This window comes from Dermacentor albipictus, chromosome 3 (genome assembly GCF_038994185.2).
Source record: "Dermacentor albipictus isolate Rhodes 1998 colony chromosome 3, USDA_Dalb.pri_finalv2, whole genome shotgun sequence".
Taxonomy (NCBI): domain Eukaryota; kingdom Metazoa; phylum Arthropoda; class Arachnida; order Ixodida; family Ixodidae; genus Dermacentor; species Dermacentor albipictus.
Genome location: NC_091823.1, coordinates 66,768,405 through 66,794,701, shown reverse-complemented (window position 1 = coordinate 66,794,701; position 26,297 = coordinate 66,768,405). Strand labels below are relative to the sequence as shown.

The window sequence follows — 26,297 nt, the reverse complement described above, 5'->3', positions numbered from 1 at the left end:
CATCGCCGAAGGTCTCGGGAGCGGCACCTACCAAAAACACGCAAAAATACTCTCAAAACGAGAGTAGCAGAAAACGGGTTCCACACAAGAGCCACTTTTTCGTCTTCCTTCGCCATAAACAGCTTCGCTGTAGATGCCTGCGAAGTCGACGTGCTCCTCGCTTAAAAAACATCCTTGGTTGCCAAATCCTCCCTAGGCTTTCCCGAGTTCCCTCACAGCATTCATTTGTAGTAGCAAAGCCAAGTAAGTTCTGTTGAACTCTCCCCGTGGTTGTCCCAGGCACTTGACGTATGGGACGGGCCGTATTCTTCGCCAGTGTCAGGGCCGCAGCAGTTCCACTGAACCATCACCGCTATCGATTCGGGCTCTGAGCTTTGGAAAGGATGCTGCCAAGAATGTCGACTAGCCGTCGAAGCAGGATCGCCTATAGGGGGGCCACCACTTATATGGGCGCACCAATGCACTAGTATGTATATGCAAAAGCGCTCTCAGTTACACAGCCAGAAGTGTACTCATTGCGGTGCTTGCCTCTTTACCCGCACTCGGGCGTCTAAGAGTTGTTGATGCGACGTCATTCAAAGCAGCACGTTCGCCGGAGAAGCACCACTGTTGAGAGAAGCGCCAGGCATAGTAGTACGGGCGTGAATGTTTAGAGATGTTGTTAGTTGTTTCCGCAATATTTTCATTTGTTCATGCTAATATATAAATACTGGCCGTAAAAAAATTTGACTATAGGTATCCTGAAATACAGTTTGTGACAGCGCCACCTCACTTATCTGCGCATAAAATCCGAGGGCGACTTTCGCACGTTTGTCAATGCAAACAAACTCGAGCATATCGGTTTCCTTTGCGCAGTTTCTTAAGTTGGAGGCATTTTTTCGCGCAAACGTAACAGTGAGGTGGATTCCCGAGACATGTGTCCTCATATGAAAGCCTAATTACGTCAAATAACAAGATACACGTGTTCGTGTTAAAGCTGGTAAGGTTGACAGCGCCAAGTTTTATAATCACTAAGGGACGTAATACCGGTTCCGTCGTCACAAGATAAGACCAAGAGAAAACCATGTCTGGTTGTTAGCTTTAAATGAATCTATTAGATAACATAAGCTTGTGTTTACCGTCCACGCCGCTGAAACCAGCTTTTTCACAAAACGGCGCAACAGGAACGCTAGTATCCCGGCGCACGACGGTCATGCCAGCCGCGGAAGGCGGAACGCTTGAGCTGAGTGTGAGGATGCGTCCACTTGTTTTCGGTAAGAAACTCGCAGTTCTCTGACTTGTGTGAACGCTTGAAGTGTAAGCTAGACCTTTGCCTTTATCACTGCGCAAGCATCATTGCGTGATGGACGGAGTTAGGGGAGGCTACATGTAACAAGACTTGCACGTAGGCTTTTTCGTTAGAATGGTTCGTTGAAACATACGATTCTTGAGGGAATAATTAGGATAACTCTATGCCATCGGTAAGGTGAACGCGTTGCCTCCGCACCCACCTGTCAAGTCGCAACTTCGATCCCTTTACTCTTTTATCTTTTCTGTTTCTGAGCATTAGCGATGGTGAAGCGTTGATGATGTGGAACTCTCTGAAAGCGTCGTTAATTTAGTGCCCCGCCCTAGTATTGAGGTGATGGCGAGCAAACGCCAACAGGACGCCGACCAGCCAGACGATGCGGGCTGGGTGAAAATATATCGAGGGGCGTTCGCTTTACTGTTGGCTAAGGAGGCTGTAAAAAGCTTGTGAGCAAGTGTGCAGATGACACTGAGCCCAAATGTAACACACATGTAAACGCAGCTTATGGTTACATAAGCGCGTTTACATGTGTGCGCAGCAAATGCTCAGCATTTTTTTTTCTAGTGCTGCTGAGGTGATCAAGCGCAATATGCGGCACAATCACTGGCGTAGCAACAGGGGGGGCCGGGGGGCCGTGGGCCCCGGGTGCAAGGGGTCAGCGGAGGGGGGGGGGGTGTCATATACGTCTGAAGACACCCCTCTTTCCGCCGGTTACACCCGGGGCGGGGGGGTGACAGAAGACCTATGGGCCCCGGGTGCAAGACGACCAAGCTACGCCACTGGGCACAATGTGCGAAATTTTTGAGGCCACGAAGCAGTTAGTGCGGTACAGATACTGCATCATTTTGTAGGTTCCATCTCAAAAAATGAAAAAAATGTTCCAAGAGGAATACAAGGCATAATTACAATTTATGCTTGACCCATATCGCGTCCAACGTCGTTCCTTAGGAAAACATGCGTGGCAAGTCAGAAAAAAAAAGACACATTGCTAATGCGCAAAGGTACGAGGCACCCGCCTCAAAGTTTCGAACACCCACCACCACGGCGCTGATCGACGCTACACCATTGCTTCACTGCAAAGGCCCTATGCTCTAACTCAGCCATATAGTTTCTCACTATATTACCTAAAGGGAAATCCGGCGCTGCTGCGTTGTGATATGCATTGGAATGCCCGTCTATTGTGATTTCGGATTGGTATCATTCTCGGAGAGCCAGGACACCTTGAAGACGCGCCTGGCAAGCACCGTTCCGTCTGTCACAATGATTGATTCTCTACTAAAACAGCACGTAAAAAGCTGTTTTAGCTTTAATATTACACAAAAACATGTTTTGTTTAACTATGAGAACTTCTCACTGCATGTACAATTATATGATACGTAAAAAGTGTCAGCGGGCCGCTTAAGTTGGAGGACAGACGACAAGATTCGCGCTCGCTTGAAAACAGTTTGTCATCTATTCTTGCTTTTTGTCGCTTGGTCATGCAATATAGGTGAGTAAACATGTGATACGCGTGAATAGAAACATTTAATGATGATTTTACTTTAAGAACGTTATTTGTGTAGCCATATCCAGGTTTTAGACGAAGCCTCTTACAGCACCAGCCAACACAAGCCTCGCCGACACATATACCATCATTTCCATGACGGCACAGCACCCCTTAGGAAACTCCATAGACGGTGATGCCAGATTTCCCTCTAGGTGTTATAGTGAGAAACTCTGAGCTCAGCTATAATGAAATAGAATATATTATAGCGACACGACCGGAAGGGCGTGCCGAGCTTTCCGGCGTCCCGTTACGCTCTGGAAAGCCGCTAGAGAGCACCACCGCCCTCTTTCATATCTAATCGCAGGTAGGCAGGGAGGACGAAGCAATCCCCGCGCGTTGAGGACGGTGAGTGTGGCCAGGTAGGTATGGTAGGCTACGCAAGTAACCTAGGTAGAACATTAGGCAGTAAATAGCAAGAGCTTGGCGGCGCAACCCAAAGGGGACGCTCATAACACCCATCCATCCATCCATCCATCCATCCATCCATCCATCCATCCATCCCTACTGCAGCGCGGACGGCTGGGCCTGCGCAGGCGCAAGTTTCACAAAATCGGTCATTCGCGATCATTGCCCGATCATGAGTAAACGCACGTGTAAGATGAATGCGTTTAGATAACAGCACCGATAATCTCGACATCCGCAAGTATTGCGTGCGGAAAAGCTCCAGAAACTGCAGACCGCAGACTGCCATAGCAATAGGAAAAGTTGCAGTGGCGCACCTCGTGACATCCTTGCGAATACGGGCCGCATGCGTTCGTGCCACTACAATATCTAATCTAATTACAATATACAATACAATCTAATTCACTGTAATCTCAGCAGTTTTTTGCAGCAATGTGAAAACGGCAGGACTCTTTAGCCAACCCAAAGGGAAGCCCCACAAGATGTGTTCATCCACCTCGCGTCGTCTGTTTAGCGTTTGTACCCGTCCTGACAACACATGCGCATCTCTGGCGCGTCGATAAACAAATCTCGTGGCGCTGTAACCATAAGCTGCGTTTACATGTGTGCTATATGGGGGCTCTGTTTCATCTGCACACTTGCTCACAAGCTTCTTACAGCCTCCTTAGCCAACAGTAAAGCCAAGGAACCTCGATATATTTGCACACAGCCCACATCGTCTGCTCGACATCCTGTTGGCGTTTGCTCGCCATCACCGCCATACTAGGGCGGAGCACTAAATTAACGACGCTTTCATATAGTTCCACATCATCAACGCTTCCCCATCGCCAATGCTGTAGCGCCATTTGCTAAGTAGAAATCACACCACCTTAGGTCTCAGCGCCGCCATTGTAGGCCTACCAGCGTCAAAACAAACAGCTGGTCGCAATAACAAAGAAGAAACATACTCATTCTTTCGCCCTCCGTGGGAGATCAGATTAAGCAATGGCTGATTTCGCCATGCGTTTCTCGCTTTCAGGTTGGGGAGCAAGTAAAAAGTGCGTGTTCCGATCAAGTAGGGCGGTCTGGGCTGTATGGGCGCAGTCATGCTGCTACGTAATCACATTTACCGGCGGGAAGCGCTGTAATATATCGCGGTATGCGACCAACAGTACAGGCGCGGAAATCCTAACGTATGACGTATCGCTGTAACGTACCATATATCAATTAAAGTTAACACTCTCTAATCCCGCCAAAAATTGTACAGTTACGCCGGAAATATATTCTTCTGCGCAAGGATATTACCAGAGTACACCTGCAGCTTCGGCAGTGCTGTATGTTGCTTGTGAGATAAGTATAGTAATGACGCTGTTTGGTTATTATAATATCAGTTCGTGCATTGCATGTTCGGTTTTTGTTCAAGGCAGCCGTTCTTAATTTGCAGCCGTTGTAGGTTATGGTATATGGTTAAGCTTCTTCAGTGTAGCTTTTACTCCCGAAATCATTCTTTTGTATGAATTACATCTAAAGAAACAGCTTCAAACTAATTTTATTTATTTATTTATTTATTTATTTATTTATTTATTTATTTATTGTGGGTTGCAAATGTTGGCAAGGAGCACAGTATGTCGCCGGTCTGGCGACGGCATTAAGCTGCTAAATAAATGAAAGATGTTAGCATGTGACGCGAAACATTTAGGCAATTGAGCGATGCGCAATCAAACGCGGGGCAGATGCTTGCAATTTATTTTTAAAAAGGGGCGTAAACTTGTATATTTCCATCATAGCCTGAATTACAGAATCACAGTCTGAATTACAGAATAGTGGTCACAATAATTTTCTAAACGGTTGACAGAGAGCCAATTTACCAAATAGTACAAAAGAAAGAAAGAAATTTGTTTTCCCACAGTTTAGCAAAGCCACACGAAAGAAAATAGAGAAGGAGACATTATCCAAACTAAATGCATGCGCAAACAAAAAATCACACTTAGTAATCTATAAAGACAAAAGAGCTCAAATATGAGGAATCTATTTTAAAGAAAATAACATATAGCGCAGGCTATGTGTTACAGTGTCACATACGAATGCTGTTAAAGCCGGCAGAGCAATTTGCATCGCTGATGCTTATTACGCGGTCTAGAAGTATTTTTATGCTAAAGGCAGGTCGTCAACTCCATCGAGTGCAGTTCTTTATCTCAACACACGTGTATAGCAAATGCTTGGCACGAATTCTCTAATTACTGTCTTCAAATATGTACTTCAACGTGTAGATCCGCTCATGATGTTCACGTGTCCAACACGTGTACGAAAAAGCTTATACTTGCACACTGTGTGTACCTGATCAGTCAAGTGCAGTGACTTAATTGGTTGGATATAAAACGCAGAGCTATGTGTACTGGCTTCAAGCTGTCTTCTAGTGATTTCGCCTCGTCGCCTACCTTCCTGTCAGGTGAACGACGACATCAAGTGAGTTATGTTCTTAAATATTAATAGTACTCAAGCAGCATGAGAATGCAGTTGAGAGTATAACTGCGAGTCGGCCTAGTTGGAACAGATTCATTTTTTAGAAAATCCTTTTATGCGCAATACAAACAGGGACAAAGAAAAGGAGCAACACAGGGAGGAGCGCTTTCTAACAAGTGGTTTTGTTTTCGAAGAACTACCTGCTTAAATACCCACAGATCTGCGCGATCCAGTCAACAGAACGTGCCAGTAGCGCATATAACAACACATCCGATAAAATGCCTCGGATCAACGCTACCCGCTCAACATAAAAACAGCAAAGCGCACAAAACAAGCACTTGAGATTAAAATGCGTTAATGATGAAAGGAGCGAATTCTCTTTATCTAACAATGAAACATAAGGATGTCTGATGCATTTTTCCTTTAGTTTTGAAATCCAATGAGCTTCCACAATTTCTCTCGCGGTTTGATTTTTATGCCTAAACAATATGTCGATGCTTTTAAGACAGGATGAGCAAGCATGCTCTTGAAAATGCATTGCCAAATGCGTACTAGGGCGACCTTACAGACTAGACAAGTGTTACCTCAGTCTCGTGTTAATGCACCTCGCAGTCTGCTCCACGTACACATGATAGGAATCTGACACACCACGTTCTTCGCGCAATCGACAAATTGGTTCTTACGCGGATGTTTAATACTAAATTCTTTCTTTGCATCATCCTTACTTTCGAACGTACTTTTTACCCTAGAACACACACTACTTAAAAAGGTGACTGGGAGTTACGAAGTAAAAGTGGTATTTTCGGCTAAAAACAATAACCCTGCCAGGCGCCTCTGGATACTCAGCTGCGCCCTTGTAGTACGTATTGCACCTTGGGTTATTGGAGTACGTCGATTGAATATGTTGTGCGCGTGTTTTGCGCCTCTCTTGTTGTACACGGGGTTTCCTTGTAGGTTCCTACAAACTCATGCCCATTGTAGGCACATATGCTAGCCTTGTTGGAGCGGAAGGCTTCTAGTGTGGCATTACACGTCACAGGCTGCAAACAAGTTCAATATGGCTACCCGCCCATGCAGCTGCGATATCAGGATTCTCATAGCTACGCTTCACTTTTGCTACAACAATACACGCACAGATAACCTACTGCTGGTATTCAGTAATATGTAAATAGACTTGTCCGAAGGCCTTCCGCTTCTTATTACGATTATTTCCCTTGTCTCTCTTGCTTCTTCGGTTATTTAGGCGTACTCCGTGCGCTATCAACATTTTAAGTCATACCAACCACAGCTCTCGAAATATATACCCTACAGAAAGCATTCAGTACCGCAAAGTTTCAATTCAGGAAATTGGCAAACCATAGGCATAAGAGATGCGATACATCCCTTACCCCGTTTACGCCGCTTGCATACGAAACTGCATCTATTATGAATCCAGCTCAAGCTTAAGAGCAGGTGTGCGAGACCAAAAGGGGGAGGGGGGATGGGCAGGAGACTACGAAGGATATGTGTGCAAGTCACAGATGCGTCTCTACACACTCATAAAGAGATAGAGCCACTCTACAATGGAAAAATCTCATGTTTTCTTCCTGAAACTTGTAATTCCTGCCAACGGAATAATTGATGTTATCAACTCTGTTTATCAAACAATATGCTGGAAAAACACTTAATGTCTAAACCTTCGTATATAGACGTCGTTATGTTCCGAACAATTCCGAGGCAATGTTTGTTTCTCACTCAATACAATCTTGAGTGCACTTCTCTCTATAATGTGGCACAAATTATTTTTCCCTTAAAGGCAAACTAAATAATTACACAATTATTCTATACAGGTCGCAACTAGAAAAAAATGTACTCAAGAACAGTCTTGTGTCTATACTTAGTCTTCTTGACAACTCGTCTCGTACACATGGACAAAGAAGGAGTCGATGAGAGCAAGGTAAGTGATATGGAAATTATGCAAAACATTCACATTCGTGATAAACGGTGCCAGTGCTGTCTTCCTTTCGCATAAATTTTCGCGAACAGGAAACACCAAAGTAAAATAGCAATCGTTAATTTCATAATTGATAGCAAAGTAAATCATGAACCTCTGCCGATTGCATTGCCAAGACAGAGTTCCCAGTAGCACTGAAGATGGCGATGTGTAGCCGATGTGTCTGTGTGACTTTTTTTTGCCTATGTGTCTGGTCAGCTTGCGATACACACGTCATGTTAATGGAGTATAATCCTGCAAGTTCTTGTTTGTTTGTTTGATGCTCTTGAATGACGCGTAGGTGGCAGAAAATGGCTGCGTTAATTTTCATGCCAATCTTATTTATCGTCGAAAAATTTGCACTGCAGAAAACTACCAAATATGACTCTGGATTCACAACTCACTCTCTGCTTGTATTTTCAGGTTCCTAACAAGCAAGGTAAGAAAATATACTGATTAGGCTATGTTTATTATTTTGGTTTCGCTACAATCGCGTGCGCACAGGTTATTGGCATGCAAGTTCTACTAGGTAAATTTAATTTCATGTTTATATCCTTCACCTTTCTCTATGTATAAGAAAGGCTGACTCGAGCGTAACATATGTGGTAACTCTCGCATCTTCGATAATGCGTGGCCATTTCTTTTCCAATATGCTTCTTTGTGCACCCGCCGTGGTTGCTCAGTGGCTATGGTGTTGGGCGGCTGAGCACGAGGTCGCGGGATCGAATCCCGGCCACGGCGGCTGCATTTCGATGGGGGTGAAATGCGAAAACACCCGTGTGCTTAGATTTAGGTGCACGTTAAAGAACCCCAGGTGGTCGAAATTTTCGGAGTCCCCCACTACGGCGTGCCTCATAATCAGAAAGTGGTTTTGGCACGTAAAACCCCCCAATTTAATTTTTTTTCTTTGTGCCTTCCCTAAATAAGTCAGCGTTATACCTACTTCAAGGAAGACAAGCATCCTGCAGTCATTCCTATGAGCTTCACTCCTAAAACCGGTGGTGCCAACTGGAAGTGAAAGTTTAACAGAGGCAAGGGGTGCCGCAATATATTAAACCAGCTCTGAAGAAATCTGCAAGGTGGGGGAAGTTTCGTCAAAGGAAATATGCGTCATTCACCTTGAGCAGCGCGAAACTAAAAGCTTCATTCCGTGTTCTCATGTAGGTGAGATTTGTTCCCATTCATTAACACGCAGTGACAGTGTAAAGCAGGTGACATTTTCGCCTGCTGGCCTCAATGTCATAGAGTGGATGTGCATGCTGCAGTCATCGGTTTGCCTCATTTACCTGCTGCTATATTGAATTAAATAACACACTTTTAAGAAAGTCGCCATCCCGGCCCTAGGAAAGTTGATGTCCAGCGAAACTGTCGAAAACAATCACTACAACTGCTCGAGGGTTGTATGCAATGCTTTATGGCTTTAGATTATTGGTAGCAGTGCTACTTTAGAGCAATGATAGAAATGGGAGTAATGGTAATTTTGACAGCATAACACCGCCCATAGAGGTGCTGGAACATAGAGGTGCTGGAGCCTGCGTTTGTCCCTAAGCGCGCCGGCATGGTGGAGGGGGGTAGAGATTGCTTACGCTCCGCCGCTGACTGCCCGCGCGGTGACGCAGTGGCACCGACGCCCCATTTGGTGATCACTGGCTCTGAAGGGGCAAGGTTCTGACTGGTGTTGTATAATTCGCGGGTCACTTTGTTAGTCGCGACGATAGATTGCATTTTTTTACAAGCACCGCTCCAAGAGGGCGCATGTAACCGGCAAACCGAGGCCTCAGGAGAGTACCTGAGGTTATATTAAAGGAGGCGGCGCAGGATCTCCGGGGTCTCCAAGAGGTCGCGGGGGGATCAAAGCTGGAAGCAGGGCGGCCCATTGGTTGGGGCCGCGGAGGCCAAAGCGTGCCAGGGAGTGTTCGCATAAAAAATTGGCTGTCCATGCTAGCGGACAGCCGATCTTACACCTCCCTGGCACGCGCAGGCCTCCGCGAACCCAAACCTACGGACCAGTCCGGCTTATATAGTTTTGATGTCCCCGTTGCCGCTTTGGTGTCCTGGAGGCGCCGCCAATAATGCGAAACAGTGAGACGTTGTTTTAATTAGCAAACAACACGGCTGAATAAATATAATTGCGTCGAGCCGCCAACTTGCAATGCTAGGTTCAGCACTACCACACCGCGCGACTTCTGTCGGGGCGCCTAGGGACAAGCGCATAAAACACGCGCTAAGAAGCTCCTCCGTAGTGCCTAGGCAGAGTCGTATATTCAAGGAGCAAACGTCCCCACATTTCCTCTCTCGCACCCGCTCTTACTCGTGCATGCGTCCGTCGTCTCCGCAAGTGTCAGCCCCGCTGTACATACTAGCAATTGGAAATACGCTACCGGGAAACGCATGCGGAGAGCGCTACGTGCATCGCATTGCTATCATGAGCGCCTTATCATCTATTATGTGGTTCGGATGCTTGTTTTGGGCTTGTTATGTATTGAAACGTATGATGTTCGGTATGGAGTATGCGTGATTCCAAAAATATGCATGCACTGTTCGCTTCGCTATGCCGAGTGATTATAGCCTCTTCCTTACGGGGTTATGAGCCATTGCTGATGATAGTTGTCGACATGCTGTTCTGTGTGTTGTATGCATAATTCCAAAGAATCTAAGGACTGTGTGCTTCACATTGCTCAGTACTTGTAGTCTCTGCCTAGCGGGGCTATGAGTGCTAAGTGCTTACGGGGCTATGAGCTTTTGAACAGAATAACGCTTTTGAAGGTGTATATTCGTTGCAGTGAGGATATTCTGGTATATTCATGTGCATTCCATAGAAATTATTTTTGACAAGATGGCAACGCGGCGAGCAATTCTTCGTTGTCATGCTCGTAAAAGCTGTGTCAGTGGCACAAAGGAGGCATACCTTACAATGATGATGATCAGCCCCAAACATGGCAATACCCACGACACAGGATGCGCCGTCGTCGTCGTCGTCATTATATTACTATTATTATTATTATTATTATTATTATTAGTATTATTATTATTATTATTATTATTATTATTATTATTATTATTATTATTATTATTATTATTATTATTATTATTATTATTATTATTATTATTATTATTATTATTATTATTATTATTATTATTATTATTATTATTATTATTACTTCTTTCGAAAACATATATACACTAGACAGGAAAGGGAACGTGAGGAGCCGACTGGCAACTGCCACCCCAGGGGCACAACGCCTGCCTAAACTTCAGAAAGGAGGAGATAAACACAGAAGTGGAAGACAAGAAGTAGGGAGGGAAGAGGAAAGAAATAGGAAAGAGAGAGCAAGATGACAAATCTCAAACAATTAAGCAGGACACACACAGTACAGGTCACACAATATAGGGCCGATCACTGCCGGTCATAACCACTAAAGAATGTCGAAATATAAGCAATAGTGTTTGAGATCCCCTCACCGAAAAATAGAAGTAGGCTACAACAGTGAACCTAAGTTGGTATCTTTTAGAAAAGTAAGAAAAGAGCGATGCGTATGATCGCGTCGAGACGCAGAACTACTCGGGTACAAACATTCGTCGATTGTCGTGCATCCAAGCCAAGCCAAGGATGTAGTCCCTCACCAGCGACGTGCTCTGCGCAATCAAAGCGGGACACTCCAATAGCAGAAGTGTCTCGTAGCAACCGCAAGACGTACACGATGGACTGGCCAAACGTCCTTGTCAGTATAAACGTTCGCGCTCGTTATCACAGCCAACTATTAGCTTGAGTAGTTTGGTATATATCGCGACGCAAGCTTTGACAGCGAAAACGGGGCGGGAACGTTTCATTGGCGACGCGCTGGTCTGGATGCTGCTTGAGTAGGTGTCGTCGAATCAGCAGACAAGCGTCATCAAGCTTGCACAAAATTTCAGTCCAGACATAGTCGTTATGAGTGCAAGTTGAAGCCAGCCGATCAGCCTCTTCATTTCCTGCAATCCCTAGGTTTGCAGGTATACGCATTAGGCACCGAGAGATACCCCATGCGATGTGATCTTGTTGGCAATGTCAGTATTGCTGCGCATAACTGAACAATCAATCTGACTGCGTTGTATTCTAGTAAGGGCAACGCGGGAATCCGTAACGATGGCAACCTACGATGCGGTGAACTCCTCTTGCACGTATTTTAGTGCAAAATTAATCACTGCTAGCTCCTTGTTGACGAGGTTGGATGGAGTATAGGAAATATACGTCGTACTTTCGTCGAAGAGCCGAAAAATCTGCAGGAGCGCCTTGACCGTCGCTTTGTACAGATGCAGCTATGAATACTTGCAGATAATCTGGAAATCTTTCGTACATGTGCGACTGAGCCAATATGAATACTGCCGAAACAGGCATATTAGACTTCGTTCGTATGTCAGAGATTGCGAGATAAATGTGGAATACGTGTTTAGTGATATCTTCTGGAGGTGGAGGCGCAACTGAAGCAGCATGTTCAGAAATGCCAGCAATGTTCATACAAAATGCCGCCAACTCGCATGCGAGAAATCGGGTGATTAACCCTTCGATGCGCTGTACAGGCGCTCAATACGATAAAGACCTCTCTGGTCTGCTTGCAGCCTCAGCGTCAGTGATGCGCTTCAGTGAGTAATGCCACAGATTGCGCCTCGTGAGGTAATCCAAGCATTTGTCAAAAGGAAACGCGATGATCTCGCTCCACTTGGGCCATCAAACTAGGTGGCACGTTCAGAACGGGTAACGCATACATCATACCGGAGGGTACAGATGAGCGGTACGCTTGCAGAGCCGTTGTTTGGTCACCGCCGGCACCTCTAGCTCTCAAGGGAGTCACATACTTAAGGAGGCATTGCGATTTGCGTCGTACAAATTTCACGGCAGGACGCTAAGAGAAGCGGTTATTCCCAATTGGGCCCAAATAACGGTGTTGTCGCACCCGGCTTATTGGTGTCCCGTCAAGGCACAGTCGGCTCATTGTTCGACGAGCGCGTTGTTTAGGACGATATGTTATTGCAGCCGACTTAGCAGGTGGCATTTGCAGGCCATCTTCAGTCAAGTACTCCGAAGTCACGTTCAGAGCTATTTGTAACCTTGCACGTAGCTGCAGACCAAAGCGCGAAGGGCCGCTTATCCACAGAGCAATATCATCGGCATGACAGCCATCCCCACAGGGAAGTCCCTGTCCCGAGGCAAGCGACCTGTAAACGCGGCGAGTACGGTGTTAAATGAAGCGGCAATAATACGTTGCCCTGTGGGACACCGCACTTCACAGTGCGAAATTCACTTGTTATTCCTCCAACACGCACTTATATCCGGCGCTCCCATAGAAAATTGTTCACAAGGAGAAGCAGACGACCCGACTTGAAGGAGAAAGCCCGAGTCCATATGCATCAAAGATGGACACATGACATGCCCATCCGCCTTGATTCGCTTAGTCTACTTCGCTTAGCCATCCTTCTTAATTCGTTTACTCATCCCCTTAACTAGCTTACTCACCCTCTTAATTCGCTTACTTTGCTTAGTCATCCTGTACAATTCCAAAGTCGAGTACCTTAATTAACTCTAGCTTAACAAACTTCGCCTTCATTAACTCCGCCTTAATTGCCACCAAAGGTAGTGGGCTCGACTACAACCAAAGGTTCTGGGCTCGAGTGCCTTAATTAAATCTATCTTAATTACCTGCGTCTTAATTCGGCTTGATTACCACCAAAAGTCGTGGGTTCATATATCCTTTTTTATCTTTCGTGCCGTCGACGCTTTTCGCTCAAGGACTTTGAAGGTCGACTGACTGATGAGACATATAAGGCCTTCGCCTTAATAATCGTCTTCTGCGGAACCGAGGCGAAAGCTTGCTGTATGCCTAAGAAGAGCATGTAGGCAGAGTTCTTGTTCCCTCTATCCCAACGCTGAGACAAGGTCTGAAATGCTGTCCAGAGCTGAACGGCGGCGGCAAAAGCCACTCATGACATCAGATAAAAATTTAGCTCCTCGAACTTAACATCTAGGCGAAACAGGACCATTCGTTTCATTAACTTGATGACATTTGAAGTTAGGGATATTGGCCGGTAGGACTTGCGGTGTCTTACAGGGCGCCCGGGCTTTAAAATTTGTGTTACCACGGACGATTTCCATTCAACAGGGATTACATCGGTTTTCCAGAATTCATTAGACTAGTGAAATGTACGATCATGAAAACTCCTATCAACGTTCCGCAGTGCTTAGTACGTCACACGGTCCTCGCTTGGGGCAGTGCGCCGTTTGGAGAGGCTAAGTGCGTCTCGAAGCTCTTCAAGAGTGAAGTCTGTCTCGTCCATCTGGCCGGCTGGACCATAGAAAGCAGTTATAATGCACTGACTTGTCAAAGAAAAAAGGTGGCTATTTGTGGCGTAACTAGGCATAAAAGAGACGACAATGTCTACAAATGCGCCCGCTAGAACCGCTAGAAATGCGTCCGCTATATATTCTTGAGCGCTGCTATTTCTTCGTCATGTCACACACGAAGAAGTACGCCACTCCTCGCGCCTTTTAGTCGCTTCATGTATACCCAACATAATCTGACGATCTTGACGGCAGGTTCCAACGTGATAGTGGATCTTGAAGAGGAAGCAACGAACTTTATACAGAAATTGAACGAGACGACTGGAAATATTATAAGTTGGGGCCTTACGAGCAAATACGGCTACTGGAGCAGCAATGAAACCAAAAAGTAAGTTACAAGCCGACAAGCACCCCGTTTTTTTTTTTTTTTTTACGTGAATGCCACAAGTCTTACGTATACCCAGCGCGACTTCGTCCGTGGTCTATCAGGAATAGCACTTCACAAGCAAAACAAAAACAGAAAAAGGTTTCTTTCACGTGTCTGCACTCATTTTAAATGCCAACTACAACGAAATTAGAGCAGCCTTTGTACGAAAGTTGTCGTTTGAAATACGAATGTAAGCATGACAAGAAGCTCTCATAAATAGTACTTTTTGATACTGAAATTGGAAAAAAGAAAAGAAGTTATGCAGATGCAGCTCTCATGCTGGAATCAATTTGAAGCGAAGCTTTCGTGAAGCGGTTAATCTAATGCTACAAGTTAGCCCATTTGATTCCTCTGGCTTTAAGGTAAACTGGCGCGGGCACGCCCGTGCTCTCGTGCACCCGTGCTCCGCAATGCATGTAACACACGTGGCGACCCTCTCAAAGAGCTCGTTGGCGTTGGCCCGAAATAAGTATATACGTGTGATTGTGGCCTAGTGGCTGGAACATAGTCGCCGTGCTGGGGCGCGATCGGAGATATTTTGTTCGATACGCGTTCTGTTCACTTGCTGCAACGTCACAAAGTTGCAGTATGCAAAATTTGTGACAGCGGGGCGGAGAGAGCAGCCAATCAGGAAGCGGTCACCTCCCCGGAAGTTTACCTCCGTCGTTTGTCGTCTGCTTGCAAACAGTATACTACAAAGCCAAATGTTTCTCGTCTTCCAATTGAATGAAATCTTTGTCTAAAAAAATGTATTTTTTTCTTCTCAAGCCCAAACACGTTTTCAAATAGCAGTACGTGTGACTACTGCAATTTATAACTATTAGGTTCTTTGCGGCGTCCCTAGCTGGTGTCGCGCACAGCGAGAAGGAGAAAGAAAAAAAAAACGACGGGAAGAGTGGCGCACTTTTCAAGAGGCAGCGACAACATCCCAGTGGCTCGCTGGCACCGATGATGTCGATTTCTCTGTGCAACCAACGAATTATTTGTTTCGAGAAAGAAAAACGACGCCGGAATTCACTTTCTGTCATTTCTTCAAACGCGTTTCGCAAACGTGCCATTCTGCAGCCGAAAAGGCCGCCTGTTGGATCCAATCCAATCCACCAGACGCACCATGCGAAGCCGTATGATCGCTCCAAACTTCTCAACTCCCGTCGCGTTCGGACGAAATGCTCGGTGGGCGGATGATTGACAGGAGCGTGTCGTCATTTTAACGTCACCAAAAACGGGGCGGCGCCCCGCGGCTGGCGACGTCGGCGCGGAGTAGGCCAATCGCGCGCGCCGGTAACCGAACGAACGCGCCGAACAACCATCTCCGATCGCACCCCTCGTGGACAGAGGTTCGATTCCCACCATCGAGCAAGTAACTTACTTCTGTTAGGTATGAGCTGTTCGGCAGAACAGCAGCAACCAGTCACCGTCAGGAAAGTTGTCAAAGTACACAAAGACAGCTTCGCCTTCAAGAACGCCGTCATTACCGCTTGCCGGAAGTGACGCGTGGCTTTGAAATCGTGGCTCCTCAGCGTGAATCACGGGATAGGCGACATGCTGAATAATTTCGGAAGTGAGGTGCTGGAACTTACGCCAGAGCCTCTAACCACCGCTTGCGCATGTCGTCAGCTTAAGCTGCTGTGTAAGGTCTGCTAATAAGAATTTCATTCAGCTACGAGCCCCGCAGCTTTGCCGAGATTGTTTCAGTGGCATATACTAATCACGTTACAACCAATTTATTTAAACTGAAGTTTTGTTGCAGTGAGCATTCAAAGGTGGTGGTACACATCAACGAATCCATCAATCTGCGAACTCACTCACGTGATTATTCACTTGCTAACATAAGTGTCCGCTGGAAAGTGAGCTCGCGCGAATGCACTGTTATCTCCGATTCTGAGAGAGGGCAAAAAAAGTGTGGTGGATGAGATTTCTTGTCGTAGTAAGCAAAACGAAGAAAAAGAAGCCACGAAAGCCACAGCAGAGAGCAAATGACCTGTCATGCGATACTGCGCCCTCCAGCATGCGTCGGTGCGTCCGCAAGTTTACGAAAGGTATTGTCCCCAGATCGAGAGCGTTTTCCTATCCCGTTCAAAAGGGCTTTCAGTAGCCCTTTAAGAAGACACACTGTATAATTGGGTCGTCCTCTGCTAGATCGCATGTGAGACACACTGCTTGTGCATGCGATGTTCTTATCGTGTTTTCGTGAGTAGCTTCCTTATAAGTAGTGTGAACTTAACAGAATGTATGCACCAACTTACTTTCACTATCGCAGTAAACAGAGCCTACGCCACTGATAATTTTATTTAATACTAAAGACAGGTATACCAATCACTGTAGCTTGTCTTTTTTTTTCAGGTACACAGTTAAAGCACTAGTGAATGGAATGAAATGTGAAAACGGTGTCAATGACCGAGTGCCTCCTAATATTGCGAGAAAGTTGTTTGTATGGAATATCACTCATGGCATAAGTAGCCCTCTTAGGCTTACCACAATGGTTACTGTTCCAATGATACGAGAGAAAGGTGTTCCCGGAACCAAGATCACAATCGACGTGAACAAGAAAACAAAAATAATACTATCCAAAAAAGTGTCCCTGAAGAAAGCTTCGAATGAAGTAGTCGAAAGATGGTCGCAGGTAGGTACTTTAATACCTCTTTTTCCGTGCTTTGCTATTTGCTTACCTCTGACTCGCCTACAATATTATTTTCTATAACTAATCTAACCCGATAATAGCTTTTTCACTCTAACGGGGGAAATGCTATTCAAAGCGCCGGAGGCGCGGAGCTGCGCAAAAGAAGGAAAGCAGTGTATTACAACCACAATGTTGGTGCGACTGTTAGTGCTTGAAACCGCTATGCACATGTACTTCCCCTGAAAAAACAGAACTCTGTATGTAGTTTAAGTTTTCAGGGAATAAAGGGCATGCTTCAAGTAATGGTGGGATGATTTTTTTTAATTGTGCGGATTAGTTCTCTATGGTGTTACATATCGGAAAAATAGCTGAAAAATTGTTGCTGGCTCAATCCGCTTACCAGAACCGTTGTAAACCATTACACAAGACTGAATTCGTATATTTCACAAATAAACTAGAAATAACATCGCATCATAATGTGCAAATCTATACTTATAACTGTCGTTAGGTATGGGCTGAACGAATACCGGTGGCTGTTTGTACAAACTCCGGCCCTCAACCATAAAAATTTGTGAAGACACAATCGCGGTTGTTATGGAACAATGAGTTTAGCATGCTTCCAGATGTGTTTATGGTCCCACTATGTTGTATTATGTGTTACGGGTGAAGTGATGTTTTATAGTTTGATTATGATGGGTGCATTCTTTTAGTGTGCAAGCGCTGCGTGGGGTTCTCAACTGGTGCTTGAGGAAATAGTACTCGACGTAGTACAGGTTGTCCTCCACATATGGGTATGGTTAGACTCTATGCTGTCTTCGGGGTTGACCCACAAAAACCGTTAGACAGTCATGCGAAAGCGGAGTAAGTTCCCAGAGAATATTAAACGCCATGAATAAACTGGACCTCGTTGATTCAAAGATGAGCGAGCCAAATCGTAAAAATTTAGGAAAGATCCGAACGTTAGAAACACGGACGCATCATGTTATAAGCGATCACAGACACAAATGCCAGTGCCTAGTTTCGTTTCAAAAGTTACGTTTTACAGCAAAGCTGTATACCTCTACCATCCAAGGAAATTTTCGTGTCGTTGGCGTGGTAAGCAAGAAACTCCCCATACGTGGGTCGATCCAGGAGATAGTGCAATGCCGGGCCGACCGGCGGTGGAGGTGAAGCAGGCGTTAAGCATTTCCCCATACGTGGGCCAATCCCGACGATCCCGTCACCAAACGGCCGTTCCGCGCGTTAGTAAAAACAAGTCTGTGGGTCTCGGAAGCTGCCTACAACACAGTATGTTACCAAACCGTAGCGCCGACACATAGAGGGTTAAGGGCATTTGATAAGATTACTAATATTTGATTTCTCCCTCTTTAAAGGCACTCCAAATGGAAATTATTCAAGCGAAACACTGTTACATGAATAAAACGTTGCACGATCTCATTAAAATGTCTCTTGGAAAATTTCGGAGGTAGATTTCAGGGCCACATTCTGGCATTCAATTTCTGACGAGTGAAAATGCACCTTTCCCGAATAACTCTGAAATGGCTTGCCTCTTCAATGAATATTTTGAATCGGTGCTCACTTAGGACGATGACACGGCACCCCAAACACGACTTTCTAGCAAGCAATATCTACCTTAACTAACTATAAGATAAGACGGCATTCTGAATCTGCTTCTTAAACTAGATGAGGAAAAGTGGCCAGACCATGACCAAATTCCTAACGCTTTTCAAAAGCGATACGCTGTGGATATCATTACCAAATCTCTTCAATCCGGTGGCATCCCGATGTAATAGAGGTGGGCTAAGATAATACGATTTCACAATGTTCCACGATTATGTCGCTAATTACCGGCCAATATTACAAGTACGCGTTGCAAGGCGCTGGGACTCATTTTAACTACCAACCTAAAGAAATTTGTGGCAGAAAACGGCATTTTTGCTAAAAATCAGCCCGGTTTTCAGCGAGGGGGCTCGACACTCCCAATTTGCACTAATGCTACACATGAAATCCGTAAATGAATGATGCAAAGAATAAAATGGGTATAATCTTTATGGATCTCCGGAAAGCATTCAATAAGATATCCCACAGAAAGCTGCTTATAAAGTTTTCTCGTTTCCCAAGTATACTACTCAGCTATCAAAATAGATAGAGGCATACTTGTCAGAAATCCAACAATTCATTTCAATAAATTATATTTGCAGTACCAATAAATCAGTTCTATCGGGTGTTCCGTTATAGGCCCTATAGGATCCGTTATAGGCCCTATATTTTATTTCATTTATATTAGCAATATGGGCGCAGGTTTTTTACCACAAGTAGAACTGAACATGCAGATGACACCATTGTGTATGCTAAAATATGCCCCCCTATAATGACGAAGAAGAACCTAGTAACCACTAAATAAAGCTAGTCTCTGGCACAGCGAATGGCAAATGGAAATGAATGCATCAAAAACTGTTTTTATGCATATGACGCGAAAAAAAACAGATCTATTAATTTTTCCACCCAGCATCATATATGGCGCAATATGAGTTGAAGTTAAGGAACTTAAATGCTGATTCATATTACACATGATTTGAATTGGTCAGTACAAGTTCACAACATTTGCAATAGGGTCGTGCGTAAACTATTGTCATTGCGACAATACCTTCACGATGCCACCTTGGAGGTGATAACAATGGTTTGCAAAATTACTTCCTGTAATGACTTACGTATGTCTTATTTGGGAGCCGTACATTCAGCAAAACACACTAAAATGTGAGCGCCTACAAAACAGTGCCTTGAGTTTGTTCTTTAACTCACACGCTAGGACCCAGTCAGTGACTGAACTTAAAGGCGAAGCTGGACTCATGACTGTCAAGAGGAAAATGCAGTTTAATAAAATAATAATATTTTTTCACGTGTTGAGCGGGGACTATATGGTAGATTTAGAAAACACATCACATTACAGAATCCTGCCAACACCAAAACAGAGCTTCAAGAACATATCAAACCACCCAATTATAAAACAGAATCAACCAAACACCCACTTTTGAATCGAAGCATAGATGGGCTGAACTTGCCATAAATATAGTAGAGTGTCCTGACGTGCAATGTTTTGAAAGGGCTGTTTCCAAACATTTGTAAACGGTTGTTTATCTCTTTGTTTATTTTATAAATTTTGCATGCATATTGTTAACCTTTATTTCTGAATCGTCGTTATTGTTGGCTGCTTGCTGGTTGCGGTTGGCACATTACATTGTTTCAGATTCCCTCAAACGTAGGCGCCGACTACGGAGGGGGAGGGGCAGCTCCGGGGCCAGAGCCCCCCCCCCACCCCCTTACGATGCCGAAGCCTACCCCCCCTCCCCCTTAGGGTGTCGTCGCGAGAGTGTCCTGTTACCCAGATCATTTGGAGTTTTTTTTTTTTTTTAGTTGCCTCCACCACCTTTTAACATAAAATTGTACTGGGGTTTACTTCATCATTCTTGGCGCGGACGTGCACGACTGTAAATTCATGTTATCGCTTGATTTCTCCCAATCCTGACAATAGGAGGACAAGCGCATTACAGTAGCAGTGGCGGCTGCCTCACCAGTATTTTTTCACTTCAACATTTTTGTTTTTAATTTACACTATGTCAACCATGCACATACACAATATATGCACATATACAGCGTGTCTCAACTATCATGCACCAAGATTTAAAATAAGCAAATAGCACAAAGTTCGACAAAACTAAGGTAATGTTGCTTGTCGTTGCTTGGAGAGAGAGAGAGAGTGAACTTTAATGAGCACCAGCAGTTTAGTCGGCTGGGCTTAGGCCTCCCACCATGGGACGTCGAGGTTTTGCCTCTTCGCCGCTTCGTAGGCCTGCTGGGTCGCTCTGAGTTGGTCGTCGAGATGGGAGCTGCGCAGGGCGGCGTGCCATCTTGACGAGAGGGTCACGGGATTAAGGTCCGGGTATTGATGTTTGCACTCCCATAGCATGTGGGGGAGTGTTGCTGATTGAGTTTTACAGACCTTGCACGTCTCCGTTGCTTGGAGATACATAGTATTTTTTCTTTAATTGAGCCTAATTAGATACTTGTCCTAATTAATCAACTTCTCAAATATTACTATTAGATTAAAAGTGCCAAAGAGGAAATTGTAGAGTAACATGAAAAACTCCCGATAAAGCTTTCTGTTGTTCAATACGTCCTACATAAAAGTGTTCTTCCGAGCGTGAAAAGAGCCCCCGAATACACGCAAAGTGCATCGAGCGGCCAGTCGCACGGCAATATTGCGTGTATTCATGGGCTTCTTTCGTGCTCGGAAAACATTTTTATGTGGCATGTATTGAGCAATAGAAAGCTGTATCGGGAGTTTTTCACGTTGCTCTACAACTTTCTCATTGACACTACTTGTCTAATTACAGTGGTTGATAGGTTCATTAGCCAATTAAGACTAACGATGAAATTAGGTGGAATGTAAAGAAGAAAGAATCTCAGTATTTCCAAGCGTTGGCAAACAAGAATACCCCAGTTCTATTCTGCAACGTGGCATTTGCATATTTTCAGTCTCGGTGCATGATAGTTGGGACACTCTATACACAGAACAACGTTTATTATATTTTTAAAAAGAAAGAACTGGTCAACTAACAATTATTCCTACTGATCTGGATAGCCTATCCCTAGAGAACGAGTACTGCATGTTGCTGCATGTTCACTTCGCGCTTCAAATTTCTTTGCGTGCTTTGCTGATCTTGAAAAAAACCTGCGGACTTCAGTGACCCCTGCGGCAGAGTCTTTCATCAAGGGCGTGTGAAATGCACGTGAATGATACACGTCTCAGTATTGCTTCTCTTTCCAGCAGGCAATGCTCACAACTCATGAAAGAAATCTTCTAATTTACAACATTTATTTGGTATGGAAACATCACCACTTGCAAGCAGTGATCATCTATATGTATAAGTTACTCAGTAATCGAAATGAGGCCAAGCTGGGTTCATCCGAAATCGTAATCAATAGCAGTCATGCTCAGGAATGCTTATGCTTGAACCTACAGTAAAAAAAAAAAAAAACATTACTCGCCATTTCGGCCCAGGCGTGCGAAAGCGGATGTCCAGCGAAGTTGTCGAAAGCCGCCACCATTACAGCTGCTGAAGAGTGTGTACAATGATTTATTGCATTAAAGTAATGATAGCAGTGATAACTTAGAGCAATGTTAGTAAGGGTAATTTTTACAGCACGCTGCCGCTGGTCATATTGCCGTTTCTTTTTCCCCTTGCCGCTCATCGTATTCACGCTGCTTCTCTGGAGTCCTAACTGTGCGTTGCCTACCCTTAGCGGTGCTGCAACAACAATTAAATCAGTTTAAATCAGTTTCTAGGCTTGTTATTTTATACACGAAAGGCCAAGGACGTCACTCCCCATGTCGCAAGCTGTCGCTGCCGCAGCACCTTGCGCGACAGTAATCTTTGCCGCCAAACATATGCGGGAAGCGTTATAAGCGCTTCTCCGGAGATCTGGATGTATGCACTTCACTTTTCTGAGTGCTTGAAGACTGCCTCACCTCCACCGCCGTTCGACCCGGTATTTCACAACAACCGGGATCGGCCCACATTTTTGCCCACGGACGCGGACACGACAAATGCCGACCAACGAGCGGCAAACAGCTTCGTTGTAAAAAAGAGCCTCCAGTTTCACCGGAAAGGCGCAGCAGTATTAGCCCCTTCAGTCACGAATTGCGATCGACCATTGATAAATGTGTGCAATTTACATAATTGTATGTAAACGTGTGCGTGCGTGCGTGCGCGTGCCTGTACGTGTGCGTGTGTGTGTGTGTGTCAAACACACGAGGAGAATTCGTCGCTGGTTCAACCCCCAACACCGGCGCACGATTTTCCGGTTTGTCGGTTCTTCCTAAATCGGCGCATTATAACCTGCATAGCAAGCGCTGTCTCGCGTTCATACATAACAAACAACGCAAGCGCGTTCATTCCTAGTTCCTTAAAAACTGAACTGTCGTCTCGGTTTCACTCCCTTTCTTTTTTATGTTATTCCGGATACGGGGAATTCCAGCATAGTGTAGAATTCTGTATTCGCGACATTTTGAGCCAATCAGAGAGACGGCAGCAGCCCCCTGGACCAATCAGAGCCGACAAGACCTTCAATTCGACAATACGGCGGAGTTTGCCTATATCGAGAATAGTACACCCTGGTTGTCTATTGACACATTGAGTTACCCTGTGATTGGATTCCAACTTCCCTTACGTCGCCCTCTAGTCTTTGACCATGCTTATGAAATACAGCTTTTGGGGCACTTTGGCTGCTAATTTCTTTTAATTCATGTTCCTGAGGCTTCCTTTAAGACTAATTTTGCTCAACGCTTCTCTCACTATTGCGTAATGAGAGCCTAGCACTAGCGCGATGAGCAGCGCCAGTTGTGCTCCATGCGTTGCAAATCGACGATGCACGAGATGAGACCGATGGGAAATTGTCGGTGTTAATCAGCGCCCACTGAAGTATTAGAAAATTTTAGCTTGACGTTGCACGCAAATAGCAGCTTGGCGGAAACGACAGTATGCTTATAGTATACGCGCGCACAACTCTTATGACAGCAGCAGAACGTATATACAGAGTGAACATTTTTAGGTTTCCCAGAATTTTCAAAAACCAGCTGTCGAAAATGCTTGTCCTTCAGCCCAATTATTCGAAAAGGGGGACATTCTTAGCACGAGAAGTAGAAACACATGATGAACTAATTTAAATAATATCAATAACAAATTCCTAATTAAATACCTCACGGCGCATATTCAATTCACGAACTGCAGCCGAAGCGTTTGCGACACGTATCCACTTGGAATGAATTTCCATAACGACACTGGTTTCGATATATGCGCCATCAAACACGCCGTAAAAATGCGCTGTTGTTCCACTTACTTTTTTCAACAGAGTGCTCTTTTATGCATTGATACACAAAAGTAACTGGAACGCCCATATACTTCGTCCCACACTTTCTCTTATGTGCCACCTCCGTCCCACACTATTCCTCACTACGTCACTGTAATATTGCTGTGTCCTGCGCATGTGCGGCTGTTTTCGTACGTTTCTTTTTTGTAATATTTGTTTTTAAGCATGAAATGCTTTTAGCTCCCGTTGTCGGTGACCTTCAAGATACCTCGAGCTGAAATCCAGAGCCATTATCCAGGTACTCAAGACGAGAAGGGAGCGAGAACAAAACGAGATCATCCTGGTAACCAGTCCAAGCTTAAGAAAATGCGATTTCTGGCCCCGAACCCTTCGTACAGGAGCGCATTACATACGCTAGTTAGTGCCTAAACAAGGTACAAAAAATATTCCTTCAGATTCCTTCCTAATCTTTATTCTCAATATCACTCAAGCTGTAACTTCTAGTACGCTGAAATTTAATTTGTAATATCCAATAGCGGCGTTCATAAGGCAGATACAGGGCACCATACACTTGAGTGTCATCTTTTGGCGCTGAGACGAGGTTGCCTGTGCTCTTTTCAACGCTAGCGGTCCGTGAGTTCCACGGCGCGGTTTCTGCGCCACCTCGAGGGATGGCGCCACGCTGAGTTACCCAGCCGGCAGCGTCTGACGCGCCACCGATGGTTGTTTCGCCGAGACGAGACTTGCAACGAGGTTCACTTCAAAACGGGTTCATTTCGGCACAGTAAGCCTTCAGGCCTGCGTCGTGTCGTCGTCGCATACGCTTCTGCATCGTTCTTCATTTCAATGAGGTCGCAGTCACAAATGCTTAAGCCGAGCAATACAGCCCAATGAAAGGAGAGGTAGGAAGCGTTTTCTGGAAGCCGATCGCTTAGCGAGCTATACGCCAGAGCTGAGTGCTGCTGGACTGTGCCGACAACGCCAGGATTATGCGGTCGTTCACGAAGGTGACAACACCGCCACGGACCCCGGCCGCCTACCTAAGAACTCACATTTGCAGCCGACCACTTCGACGCGACAAGAAAAAAAAGCAGCGACAGACGCTGAACGCACTGCACTCCTGGAAGAAGAAAAGCGAGCGAAAGCGGCGGCGCCACAGGCAGCAAAAGACGCCACATGGACGCAATTCTTTCCTGTCACTATCTGTGACCGGAAACAATTACGTCCATATGGACCAGTGCACAGTATGGGTTGGTGTGAGGTGATCGGGTGTGCCATTGCGAAGATGCACTATAACCCTTTTAAGATTGTGGCTAGTATCATCTCCAACCAATATGCTTTGCCGGTAACCATTTTATGCTTACATCTACTCTCTATTACGGAAGAGCCAGCATTTCTTTTTCATACGCCGTATTGTTTCCATAATAAAATTAATTAGAGATAGGAAGTGTCGTTTCTTACGCCTTCGTCATTAGTCGTTCGAGCGGCATTCCTCGCTTGAGAGAGAGAGAGAGAGAGCGAAAAACATCTATTTAATAAATGTTGCACGTTTATTGTCTGTTTTCGGCTACATCTGGGAAACTGTGGCTTATTGAAAACTGAAACATACTCACATGAACTGAAAGGGCCTCACTCTTTCTTGTCTTTGCTTTTGTCCTAGTCCTGCCCTTTCATCGCAAGTGTGTCATTCGATGGATGGTTTGCCTACGAGACCACGGACGTCCGAAACGGCCCGGAAAATGGCACTAAATATAAGACCGTTGGTGTAGGAAGCCTACGCAACCCGTCGAAAGGACTCATCAATGCTAGTGACCACATTTTGACATATACATTGAGGGGTATTTTCTGGCAGCAATTCTGGTGGCGCCGCGAACAAGCAACTTATAAGCACTATTTGATTGGCTAGAAATAAAGTTGATGCAGACAACCTTCTGATCTTTCAATTCACAAAGGTTGTATATCATTCTGTGGCGTATGTTGCTCCTGAATTATAATGTTAAGCTTAATGTTGTACGGCTTTCACTGCAGCATGTTGTGGCAATACGGGGTCTGAATTATTTGCCTTATCATTTCATTAGAATGAACTGATTAGCTCTTTTCAGTATTGCCAATGCGCACCGTAATGATCATCGCTGCCCAGATTGTCCGGCATTCGATGAATCGATCTTAAGGCTGCAAATCTTGTAATAGCATCACTCTATTTAAGCTCAGCCAAACCCGCTGGCATTTCACGCTGTTATAACGTCTAATATGGGGTTTAACGTCCCAGAGCTGCACACGGTCAATGAGAGACTTCATAACTAGGGCCTCCGGATTAATTCCAACCACCTCGGTTTCCTTTACTTGCACCTAAATTAAGTAGAAGAGCCCTTTTGCACTCCGCTCGATCTTAGTGTGGCAGCCGCCGCAAGGAA

The 26,297-nt window shown here is 45.1% G+C and overlaps 2 protein-coding genes across 6 annotated transcripts in view; one reads left to right on the top strand and one right to left on the bottom strand.

Annotated features, from left to right (window-relative positions):
- Positions 1-26,297, bottom strand: part of LOC135905513 (cell adhesion molecule Dscam1-like) — a 910,071-nt gene that overhangs the window by 876,188 nt on the left and 7,586 nt on the right. The window lies entirely within an intron of this gene.
- Positions 1,129-25,789, top strand: LOC135905536 (uncharacterized). The gene is made up of 6 exons (XM_070536453.1): positions 1,129-1,253; positions 5,600-5,681; positions 8,074-8,089; positions 14,222-14,354; positions 16,737-17,016; positions 25,544-25,789. Exons 2-6 carry the CDS (start codon positions 5,604-5,606, stop codon positions 25,787-25,789), a joined length of 753 nt encoding a protein of 250 aa, XP_070392554.1. The 5' UTR covers positions 1,129-1,253; positions 5,600-5,603.